General features: G+C 39.5%; 1 protein-coding gene across 1 annotated transcript; it reads right to left on the bottom strand.

Moving 5' to 3' along the window:
* On the bottom strand, positions 4216 to 11376 carry LOC8055007 (SUMO-activating enzyme subunit 1A). Its single transcript, XM_002449480.2, has 10 exons — positions 11106 to 11376; positions 10626 to 10677; positions 8877 to 9072; positions 8450 to 8529; positions 8222 to 8338; positions 6694 to 6747; positions 5876 to 5942; positions 5621 to 5724; positions 5446 to 5553; positions 4216 to 4725 (listed from the first exon to the last, which is right to left on the bottom strand). The coding sequence occupies exons 1-10, from the start codon at positions 11219 to 11221 to the stop codon at positions 4612 to 4614; spliced, it is 1008 nt and encodes a 335-aa protein (XP_002449525.1). The 5' UTR covers positions 11222 to 11376; the 3' UTR covers positions 4216 to 4611.

The raw sequence follows: 12757 nt of genomic DNA, 5'->3' as shown, positions 1-12757 counted from the left end.
TTAGCTTTTAGAAAATGTTCTACTGCAGAAAAGCATATAAAACCAGTGGCGGAGGGTGGACCAAGATTAAGGAGGGGTAAATTGAAAGAACTATTGCTGCTCCTAGCTATCAAACTTTTTCGATATGACTATAGCTGCAGTCTATAAGCATCTATGAGATTATAGTCTACCAAAGCAAGGATTAATAACTACCAAAGCATAGAGGAAGGGTGTCGGAGGCCTAGTTTCTCCTCTATGAGCCTCCGCCCCTATATAAAACCAATAAAATAGCCAGAACCAGAGTTGCTTTTCTAGAAGTTGTTGCTTTATGTAGTATAATGTTTGCCTTTCACTTTATACTTTTTTCAATTGGGTGAAGATAAAGAGACTATTTCAAGGGAGATAAAGAATAGCTTATAGTTTTTTCATATAGTATATAATTCACAATAACTTTTCCATAGTTTACGACAACTTTTTCACAACATACAGTTGAACCAAACAGACTTTTAGTAGATTAGATATTAGACTGACCTGACGCTTGTAACTTCCTTTTATCTTTTCTTGTCTAATATAAATTGTGGCAAAACTCTTGTCCTCCCAAAAGGTAATCCTTGCTCATAAAGCCATAACGTTACTTTGCTTTGTGGTTTTTTATGGGTCGTATTTGTGCATGAGTAATTGATGAAAAGGCTTGATTCAAAAACTAAATAACCAGCACAAACACATTCACAAAGCAAGAACAGAAGTAGGCAGATCGCTATCCGAGTAAAATCCAAGTCGGATTTATTTGGATGCTGGCGGTTAGCACGACACGTACTGTGGTAGCTCAGGCATTTGTCAAAGGTATGTCATGTGCTCCTCTGACACGGAGAAAGAGAGAGAAAAGTATACACACACACAAAAACAAAGGTTTGCTCAATTATTTATACTTCACATGCATGTTGGAAAAAAACGTATCACATGTAGTAAGTATGTCAGACTGCTTTGCTGCATCACAGTGTAAACTGCCTCGTAGCCGAAAGTTCAGACTGGCAAACCAGATCAGATCATGATCAGGTAGCTGTTCAGCTTTGAAAAGACCAACACTTGTGCAGTGTTTTCTGAATGCACAACCACTCAACTGGACAGGAGCTGCATACATTCCACATCTGCAGTTGGTCAGGCCCACCTGTCAGTGACTCAACTGCAGGAACTACAACTACTGAAAATCGTCGTCCAGGGGCTGTAAATTTCAACAAATTGCCTCCATTGATGGCTGTGTTTGTCATAGAAAAGATCATGCCTGATTTCTCTCTGGGATTCTTCTCACTCTACCTGCAAGTATTATATGACCTTCACCGAGTTCTTTTTTTGTTGGCGGTGATGGTGATGGTCCTTGCCTGATCCTGATCCTCCTCACGCGCTTCGTTGATGAATAAACACATCTTTTCACACACCTTTTTCTCCACGGCACCTTCCTCTTCTTTACAAGCTTTTCCTCCCCTCTCAAGCTGCCTACCTTGATGCACTGCATTTGGTACACTTGTCACACAGCAACCGTCCATGGCCGGGCAGCTGGCTGGAATGGATCTTTTGCCAGCTTGATCCCATTCCTTCTTCCTTGCACCAACCTATCAACCTATACATCAATATCATTGTTCTACTCTTGTGTGACATGCTAGGTTATGGTACAACAAATCATTAACTTGCTGCTGCTGGTTGCACATTCTGGTGGAGCAGCTAGCTAAGGCTAGCTAGGCCCTGCCCACACTTCTTTCGTAGAACAAATCATTGGTGATCAATTCAAATATATAGATGGATGGATAGATGGTACTGGTAGCACACAATGTCCATTCCCTTTAGGATTTCTAAAATGCATGCATGTATCTGATCCTAGCTAGCTACCAATGGAAGAATCATTGCATTATGCTTGGGATCTACTTAATGGCCCATTCATACAGTAGTAGGACCCAAAATAAAGGGGAGAGAGAAGATTTCAGAAAATGTGAGCTTATGATTGGGGAGCTCATAGAGGGGTGGTTGGTGATGTACCTATTGTATTCTAGGCATGGATTATTGTACAGGGCTCTCATCATTGGGATACTTTTGATGACATGGATGTTTTGGTGCTTGGTCCCCTCCAAAAAACTAGTTTTTTTTAACATAACTTTGTTAATTAGGTAGTACATAACGCTGGCTATCAATTTCTTGACAGAGTGGACGAATGTCCGAGGATGAAATAAAGTTGATATATACTCCTAACTTGTACAACTACTCCATGTAAAGTACAGGTTGTGTGATAGAACAATGATCTTTCTTTCAATCCACAAAGTAGAGCAGCAGGAGTTTTCAAGTTCCTTTATTTTTTGGGATAAATCTTCACATGTCACTGCAATTTTTTTGCTTCATCCTTAATCTTTTCCTCGGGTGCATCATACCAGTTCATAGTTAGGCCTTGTTTAGTTCACAAATTTTTTTAGGTTTGGCTACTGTAACACGTTCGTTTATATTTGGTAATTATTGTCTAACCATTGACTAACTAGGTTCAAAACGTCTTGCAAATTACAGATAAACTGTGCAATTAATTATTTTTTATCTATATTTGATGCTCCATGCATGCGTCCAAAGATTCGATGTGACGAGAAATCTTGTAAAAATTTTGAAAACTAAGCAAGGCCTTAGTGGGAAGGTGAACTACAATAAATAGGCGTAGCACTGGTTGAATTCGAAGTCCTCTGACACGAGTTAACTATTACATATATGATTTTCAACATGTGTAAAGCCTAAATGGTTTTTTTTTTCTTTTGCCTGTGCGTGAATTTTCTGGTAAAGAAGATGAGAAAATGAATGTGGCCACTCTTAAGATAGACTGATGGAAAGTACCTTTCTTTCATGTCCAATGTGCTGGGGATGACAGATCATATGTCAAGTACCTGTCTTTCATGTCCAATTTTTTTTTTTTTTGAGAGCACGCTTAAGCGCGTATTTCATTAAGCAGAAGAAAGTTCGAAGGACAAGTTACAAGGTAACACCAAAGTTACCCCCAGAGCCCGAAACCCAAGAGAAGCAAACCCCTAACCCCCAGCAAAACACGGAAAGGACCCTCAAGCAGTTGCACGCGCCAGCAAAGTAGCTAGATGTCCATTCCCAGCTTCGCACCAAATTCCCGCTTCGTCTTTGATGAGAGCAGCCAGCCTGTGTGCGTCTGTAGCGCGTGCCTGGAAAGTCCTGGCATTCCTCTCCTTCCAAAACGACCAGCCAACAAGCAAGACATAGGAGTCAAAGCCTCGACGGAAGAATTTGGGAACGGCTTTCCTGGAGTTGATCCACCACTCCAGCGCCGAACGCTCCCCAGGTTGGGTATCCAAGTTAAGGTGCACCCTCCCCAAGCAGATATGCCAAACTTCCTGGCTGAAACAACAGCCCAAAAGGATGTGGTCCAACGTTTCAGACCCCTGATCACACAAGATGCAGGTATCCGAATCCTGCAAGCCATGACGGAAGCGACGGGCACCAGTCCAGCACCGGTTATGAACAGCCAGCCAGAAGAAGCGCACTCTCGGTGGGGCAGCTGTCTTCCAAACTTGTTTGGCCCCAAAGACAGGGGCCGAGCCTAGAAACATGGCCCCATATGCACAAGCGGCCAAGTAGCACTCATCAGTTAACCTTTAGTAATTGAATATGACCACACAAGATCTGGATCTTCCTGTTGCTATCCTTTTCCCAGAAACCATATTACAGATGGATCAGATCCCATGGCACAGATAGACCACAAACTGAGCGAGAGGAATGACGCATCCACAGCCAAGAAACTGATATCTGAACTGGACTGGAATAGTCTTTGGTCAGAAATGACCTTGAGACAGGTGGTTGGGATGGCTACTTCAGAACCAGAACAGATAGGGCAAGTTCCGTCCAAATCCAATTCCTCGGTTAATTAGGTCAAGAAACATCACAGTTTCATGGTTTGAGTAAAAGCATAAAAAGTTCAGTTGTATCTCGAGAATACCAACCTTCCCAGCTACTAGATCTAACAAGTTCTTCCATAATTCAACTACTTTCACCCAAAATTGCATCCAAAGTTTGTATGATTCTGATCCCAGCTAAAATAGGCACTTGCTAGAACCAAACACTGTAGTTGTTACTCATCTAGCACCAGTGAAACCATTCAAGCAAACAACGACACTAATATGGAGAGCAATTCAAGCGACAAGCATTGTAATCAAGTATGAAACATGCCACATGAGTACACAGGTATGATCAATCCAGAAAGGAGTCTTATCAAGCCTTTATGGCCAAAACTCTGGCCATTTTGATCCTCGAACTTTCAGAATCGTCGCTTCACAGCTAGAACATAACTTTCTCACTTCATTTTCCCCCAACCACTGCTACCAGATTTGACAAAAGGGTAAAGGGACAACAAAGGAAATCCTTCACCTCAAAAAGCATGGAGAAACCATCCAGACTTCACCTTGAAATTGTTGGTGCATACAGTCACGGTTGATGCTTGATACAATTCCTAAACATCTGGGTTAAATCAACTTGCCTTTTTCACATGGCTATAAATCTAAAAGTAGCTACATGTTCAATGCCAAGTGGGTACAAGGATTAGTGAACCAAGTCGAGTTGGTAGTTAGGCTGCTGAGCGCTTCATCAGTTTGCAGGAGGTGGTGGGATATCCTCGATGACACCTTTGCCATCAGCCACATCAAAATAGAAGAAATTCTTGACTGGATCACCCTTGCAGGATATTGATTTAATCACCTCCTGTTAGGTACAACGTGAAGCTGTAAGCACAGTGCTAACACAAAAAGAGGATGGTACATCAATGCTGCAGCTTTTGCAATTAAACATTCAAATAATATCAAGTACTGTTTTGGAAAGCTAATCATTCAACACTAAAGCTTTAATATCTCAGAATGAAAATCCATAGACAGGTTTCCAAAGTCCCACGTGTTGTCCTAATAATTGGGCTTTGGAACAATAGGAGTTATTATCCAAGACTAATGACTTTCTCAAGATGATTTTCAATATGTTTAATTGGCCCTGTAAGTGCCTTTCATCAATAGTTTCGCTAAACAAGTTAGATTTTGTGGCACTTGAACTAATCTTGTTATCTTTCAGTGTAATTAAGCTTGTTCAGAATCGTTTAACTCTATAGTCAGATTTGCTGATTAAAGATCATAAATAGACCTCGGCCCATACACATACCAGAGCCAGAAAAGTACCTACACGGATCAACAGAAGATGCTTCAAGTTATATATGTCATTTACTGAAAAAAACATAGTCACTCAATTCCTTCTCTAACTGAGGCAGTTCCATATTTTAGTTGTTATCCAGTGTTCAGTCATTCACAAGCCAACCAAACAAGAAACAGAAGATAAATATATGTGAGAGCCATGGTTCATAAGAAAAGGGGGTATGTAATGCAAACAAATACTAGAAGCACAGAAGAAGCAGTACATAGATTGAAGTATAGAACCTACCTGACCAAGAATACCACCTAGGATAGCACATACAGGAGGATGTTCCTTCTTTCCAGCTGCTAGCAGTCGTTCCACGAGAGTTGTAGGAATACGAGACTCATTCAAAGACTGCAGTTAACAATAATAACATGTAAAAATCAGAAGGAATATGAGCTAAATTAAGACACGTCAATACCATTTTATCACACATATCCTTCCTCCGAGCCAAAACTGCATGTATATCAGAAAGAGTTGTTTCGCCAGGGCTGCGCCCTTCAGATAATTCATAATCCTCCAGTACTGCAAAATGATAAAGTGTTGTTTCGCCAGGGTTTATAATCAAAGACATAATTGTTGAACTCAGCACTTTCCAAGTTCCATAATTTGAGAGTATAAACTAAAACAGGGATTTTCTTTTTTGCAGTGCTGTCTTGAATTTTGTAAACCTCACCTCTCATGGCGAAGTATAATTTTGATGTCTTCTTCGGTAGATTACTCCACGGTACAGAGATAGCTTCCTGTAAGGACAAATAAATGCACTTATTGTGTTTAATTGAACAAAATTGTAATGCATTTTCCCAATTAAAGCATCCAAAATGGTAAGATGCAGATTTCTGGAAACAAATGAGACATGACTCTTCCAATAGCACTATACATTGAGCTATGAAGTTTAACAAAATATGCCATTAGGCACTGCCAGTTAATGGATTTGTCATAGGCAAGCCAACAATTATGTAGATGCAATGCATAATACAAAGGCTAGAGCTAACTTCAAGGCACCTATTGCCCAAAAAAGTTATGTTCACATTAAAGTATCCACAATAGAATTAAAGGTGAACTGAAAATCGATGAACAGAACTCTTTTTTATTTTTCATTCATCACCGCAACTAAATTAAGTAAATCTAATTGTATTATTACAGAAAATAATGGCACCTTTGACGAACCAACCCTATACCTCCACCTATTAAAAGTTGGAAGCCACGACTACCAAATACACCGGATCGAAGAGAACCCCTATACCATCTTGAAAAAATAGGGTAGGAGGATTATATCCAGCAGACAACAAGACCATTCACATTCAAATATAGAGAAGTAATTCAAATTGCTTCGTTCTATAGCATAACCTGTATCCGTTGCATCACATCTATTTCACAGCAAATGTTGCAGCCAAAAAACACTATATTCAGCAGTGCAAAACATGAAGGTATGTTTAAGTCAAAATAATTATATTCAAGCTTTAAAAGCCATTGTAAACCTAAGTCATCTACCTGAAGACTAGGATATGTCAACTCCTGTTGTTCAGTTGATCCTCCAGGCTTTTTCTGAAAACAAAAAATGAAGACAGCTTCAGGATGGTACTTTAAGAAGAAAATTTATAATCACAAAAATTAAGAAATAGTAACAGAACATATAGGGTTCTCAAACAAACATGACTACAAAAGATAAGAAACTCTTTCACCATGTGACTGAATCTAAAGAGAATTGCATCAAAGGTTCGATGTGAGACTGTTACCTGCCCCAACTTGCTAGGGACTAAAAGGCTTTGTTGTTGTTGTTGTTATTTTTGTTTTTGAGTAAAGTCCATCACCGGTCCCTAAACTTGTTCGGGTGTGTCATCCCAGTCCCTAAACTTGTTCGGGTGTGTCATTCCGGTCCAACTTGTAGAACGACCATCTAGGTACCTATACTCGTTCGGCTATGTCATCCTGGTTCCTAAACTTGGAAATCTCCCATATAGGTCCTCAAACTTGTTCAGTTGTGTCATCCCGGTCCCTAAACTTGTTTTTAAGTCTCATCTGGATCAAAGTGGGACAAATCTAAAAACTCTATCGAAAAATAACTCATAACTTTTTCATATAAACTCAAATGAAGATAAACTTTATATCAAAATTGTAGCCAGCAACGCAATCTACAACTTTATAGTTGAATATTTTTTTAAAATAAAATCATTTAGGGTTCCAAAATATTTTTTATAAGTTCATAGATTTTAAAATTAAATTTTGTGATACTAAACAACTTCAAATAAAAAACTTTTCAACTACAAAGTTGTAGAACGCATTGAGGGCTACAACTTTGATATAAAGTTTGTCTTCATTCGATTTCATGAAAAAGTTATGAATTATTCTTTGATATAGAATTTTTAAATCGCTTTGTTCTGATGATCCAGATGAGACTCAAAACCAAGTTTAGAGACCAGGATGACACAATTGAACAAATTTGAGGACCTAAACGGGTGATTTCTAAGTTTAGGGACCGGGATGACATAGACAAACAAGTTCGAGGACCTACACGGTCGATTTACGAGTTTAGGGACCGGGATGGCATGACAGTACAAGTTTAGGGACTGGTGGTGGACTTTACTCTTTGTTTTTTGATGTGAGACTTTGTCATGATTTAAGCACAACATAGTAGGACTTGGAATATGACAACCCATGAGAAGGCACATAACTCAAAGTTGTACCACAAAATCACTAGGCTTTCCCATGATTTCGAGTATTTGCAGTGCAACAAAGCAATCAAGGAAAACAATTATGGTGTTCCTCACATTTTATGACACTTTCTCTGTGGAGAATGGAAACAATGATGAGTTTAACTGCATTTATGCACATTTATAGTTTTGAAGAAAATGAACAAATATTATGGGCAGCACACGGCTCAATTGCAAGCGGCTGCACAGGGATGCTTAGGTCATAAAGGTATACCTGCTCCTAGTTGTGAACATTGAAAATACTACTTCAACTGCTATTTGAGAGATTTGTAGAACCAGTATTGAACATGTTCCAGTGTGCAGCATACCTGAACATAGCTATGCTTCTGTAAATCAACAAATATCTCACCACATGAATCCTTGCAATCTATAGTATAAAATGCAATGTGTTTGCTTCTCTTTCGGCAGTTTTCATTAATAAACAACTGAAAATGACAAAAATACAAAAACATCATGAGCGTGATAAACTTCCTGTAGAGTCACTGAAGTGACACAATGAAAAAGTAGAATTACTATTTCCAGAGAAGAATGTGCACCTTTGTTTTAAGAGATGCACGGCTAAGTACAACAATGTCAAACTTGTCAAGGAATTCTCCATCAATTAGTGATGGATCACCTGAAGGAAACAACAAATCAGAAATACTTCCAAGCATCAAATCCATTAAGAATCTTAGCAATATAATAATATGGTAACAGCTTGTACTATTGTACCTACAGAAAATCTCAAGGAGGATTAAGCTTGTTGAATTCTGAAACAACTACTCAACTTAGTACTAACAAAACATCATAGTCACTAAAGATTTTTTTTCTTAGAAGAATTTCTTAACAACCACCATGAGCTCAAAAATACTTATTGAAATAGCATCTCCCCTTAGTATAAGAAAGTAGGATCACAACAATTCAAGAATGGAAAGAAGAGATCCTTCTTAGCTGAGACTGAAACGAGTTTAGACTCAACATTACCCTTTTCAACAGAAACTCGAACCATAGGATTGAAATCTACCAAAGACTCGCAGCAAACTTCGGCTCGAGATCTACCACCATATATGCTCTCATCAGGAGGAATTAGAAAATTTGCATTCAGATCATCTTCTGTGACTACATGATCATCCATCAAGGATAAACTTCCAACTCCAGCTAGAACAATATTCTTGCAGAACTACAGCGTAGGAAACAAACCGCCACTGTCAGTGCATGATATGATGCTTTCGTTAAATACCATACAAAATGTTTTAAGTGCTCAACACCGTCCAAACTCACACTTTAATCAATATATATAAGTTTCGTATGCTGCTGTTATATTGTCATTTATATTTAACACATTCTCTGTGAACACAGTGATCTTGTTGTGATGGCTTAAACTTAGTGTCATCTTTTAGTCATAGAATAGTAACAGGGAGCAACTCCATGTTTAAAGCACAAATAAAATAACAGCACAAACTGTTGAAATATATCCATAACTTGACATCCAAAACCAGCATTTGGATTAGATCGAGATTCTCAAAAGCTGGATTGTAAAAGCTAGAGTCCTATTTGGATACCTGGACTCTGAGGGGGCTGGATTGCTGGTTTTGGATGTCAATAGTCTTTAACACCATCTCCCTCACACCCCTATGTCTCTCTCACTCTGACCCTTTCCTCACAACTCTCCTCCACCATGAAAACGCAAACAACATGGATGATGACTCCAACATCTCCCTGTTCCATCCTGTTTGCCAGTGCATCACCCAGCCCCGGTGCCTAGGAAGACCAAAGATTAAGCTTGCAGTGTTAAGGGCTGCGGTGCCATGCTTCTTGGGGTTATGGTGGTGGTCGCCCCCGCTGCGGAAGCAGGAAACCTTCTTGATGGGGTTGGCCTGGACACGTGGCTGCTTCTTGTGTTCCCCAGTGGAAAGGGATGGGTATTGGGGCGGCAAGAGGGCTCGCAACAGACTAGTGCAAGGCGTCAAGCGCCACACCACTGAGGACTGTCATGCTGGAGGTTAGTTGAAAGGATGTCAGCACCGGGCTCACTGCAGCTCGTCACGGTCAGTTGCAACCACACAAGAGGAGTTCAATATGGGAGGGCGGTGCTGTATTTTCAGCATGCACAAGCTGCTAAAAGCTAGGGGAGGCTGCTTGTGGGACTGAAAATCTGAGCTAGAGATTGATAAAAGAAGTATCCATAAGCAAACAATCTCTAGCTGATCCAAACAGACCCTAAGTAGCTTCTAGAACTTAGTTCTCAATAAGCATTTAAGTACTTACAAGAAACTAATTCTAAAATAAATATAACAAGGAGGCAATAAATAAAGTATTAAGTTTCAACTTAAAAAAAGTATATGTGGAGAACAGAGATTTTGTAACTGAAATTCTACACGAGCTATATTAAATAAACAAAGAGATAAAACCAACAGGTGAGACAACAAAAGCTAACCAGTAGTGCCTAATAGATGGAAGTAACTACCAGTTTCTTTTTCCAGATAAGATCAGAATTCACATGGGGAATGTAATTCTGACAAACAGCGCAAACTTGATACATAATATTAGTAATAAATTCCAAGAAAAAAATTATAACTAGCTAGTTCAAAGGAATACCTAAACTTGGGTTGCACTATAAATAGTACCCAAAAAAAACTATTACTGTACTACACTAAACTGTAATTGCTACTCACTGGAGTAGCAGAAAAAATTAAACACTAATCGTTACTCGCTAGAGTAGCAGAAAGGTACCTCGATGGTGGTTCCGTTCATGCCGCACACAAGCACGTGCGACTTACTTAGTCTGTTCCAGGAAACACAGATGTAGTAACAGTTAGCTCAGGAAACACAGATGTAGTAACAGTTAGCTCAGAAAGATGGGATGCATGACGAAAACGGCTTGGGAAATAAATTGGGGGAGGTCCAGCAAAAACTTGTGAAACAGCAGCAGCAATCAGGGTTTTTTCACAGCAAAATGCAAGCTTTGGATCCATAATCTATCTATAATTTTTTTATATTATAATAATCAAAAATCAAAAAAATGGTACAATAACCGACGCAAAAGATGGCAACTTTGGCGACAATAACCGACGCCATGCTCCGAATAAATAAAGATTGAAGAAAAATAGAGAAAAAAAATAGCAGTAAAACCGAGAGAAAAGAAGCAGGACTGGGGGAACAAAACAAACAAGAAAGGGCAAATGCGAGGCGAGGCCTTTGGCGGCTGCGCACCTCTTCTGGGCATCGACGCCCCAGACGCGGATCTGGCGGTCGTAGAGCGCCGTCTCCTGCGCCGTGAGCTCCCCCTCCGAGCCGCCCACGCCCGCGCCCGCGCCGCCGCCGTCCATCGCCGCCCGCGCCCGGATCCCTAGCCTGAGTGAGACGCCAATCCGGGTTAACTAGCCGCCGAGGAGAGATCGAGGCGGGGGAGGGGATAGCGGAGCGGACGAGGGTTTTGCGGGGTAAATTTCTTCGCTTTTTTTCCCCTCTTGTCCTGACTTTGGAGGAAGAGGAGGCGCCAAGTCCACGGGTTCTCCGCGCGTCGAGCCGCCCGTCGTCGATGAACGGAGGAACGGTCCAGATTTACGCTAGGGAACCTTAGTCTAGTTTTGACTTGGGATTTGTGGTTTTCTTTTTTTGAATTTGAGATTTGTGATTTTTAAATTATGATGATGACAAATCTTCCTACGATCGACCTTTAGTGTGACCAATATAATAACAGGGTAATGTATGAAAAGGATGCCAAATTTTGTGACAAAATGCCGGTCTTCTTTAGTTCACAAAATTTTTTGGGATTCTTTATTATTATATCAAATCTTGCGGCACATAAATATAGATGAAAAAATAACTAATTATATAGTTTGTTTGTAATTTACGAGACGAATCTTTTAAATCTAGTTAATCCATGGTTGAACAATATTTATCAATATAAATGAAAATATTGCAGTACCTAAACCAAAAATTTTTACCAAATAAACAAGGCCTGAGTTGGGGATTTTGGATGAAGAATAAAAATTTGATGAATGCAGACGTACCTACGGAAGAAAAATATCAAATCGGCCACAAACTTGGGCAGATGATCCATCACAAACTCAGCCACGAACCGATTATTACTGGCATAGAACAGAACAGGGAGACCTACGACGCTGCTCTATTTATGAAATAGATAGAAGGCGAAGCATTTTCATCCGTCCCTTCATATGCGCCGAGTGCTCTTGGGATTCTCGAGTGAATGAATGAATGAATTCGGCTGAATGCTTTGCACTGTTGTGTCTATCCATTTGATGAAAAACGAAAAAGGGGTATTTACTGCGTGTTGCACAATTGAGATCTCAAGGGATTCGAATTCGGAATGTATATTCCTGGTGATGCAATTCTTCATCGGAAAAAATATATATATGCCACAGTGTTCAGTGGCGGAGCCAGGAATTACATATAGGGGGGCCAATAAAAAAATCCAACTTGTCAAAACTAAGCATAACCGACGACTGCCTAGCTTTATTTATCAGCTTGACGTAGGTGCTCGCATTTTCTATATGTATTTTAGGATCAAATGTGTTATTCTTCCAGTGTTAAACAACACATCTTTAACAGAAAAATATTTGAGATGATTTTGTAAACCAGCTTGATAGACGCGTCTCTATTTTTCTAAGGTGCTTCTTTATGTTTTGTGTTCCCTCCATCCCAAATTATAAATCATTCTAAAAATTTTGAAGAATCAAAATAGCAAGAATCACAAAGATTTATGTCATCAAATATGTATACTGCAAAAATATAGTTAATGAAGAACCTAGTGGTACTTAGTTGATATCATAAATATTACTATCTTATTATATAAATTTGGTCAAATTTAGGATGCTTGGACTCTCTAAAATTCATAGAAT

The sequence above is a fragment of the Sorghum bicolor genome, chromosome 5 (genome assembly GCF_000003195.3).
Source record: "Sorghum bicolor cultivar BTx623 chromosome 5, Sorghum_bicolor_NCBIv3, whole genome shotgun sequence".
NCBI lineage: Eukaryota > Viridiplantae > Streptophyta > Magnoliopsida > Poales > Poaceae > Sorghum > Sorghum bicolor.
This window is presented reverse-complemented; position numbering and strand designations above follow the sequence as displayed.

Coding starts and splice junctions, on each gene's coding strand:
- LOC8055007 (XM_002449480.2), bottom strand. CDS start 11,221: ATGGACGGCGGCGGCGCGGGCGCGGGCGTGGGCGGCTCGGAGGGGGAG. Junction 9,073..10,625: donor TGAACGGAACCACCATCGAG/GTACCTTTCTGC, acceptor CCTACGCTGTAG/TTCTGCAAGAATATTGTTCT. Junction 8,530..8,876: donor TCGAGTTTCTGTTGAAAAGG/GTAATGTTGAGT, acceptor TGTTTCCTTCAG/GTGATCCATCACTAATTGAT.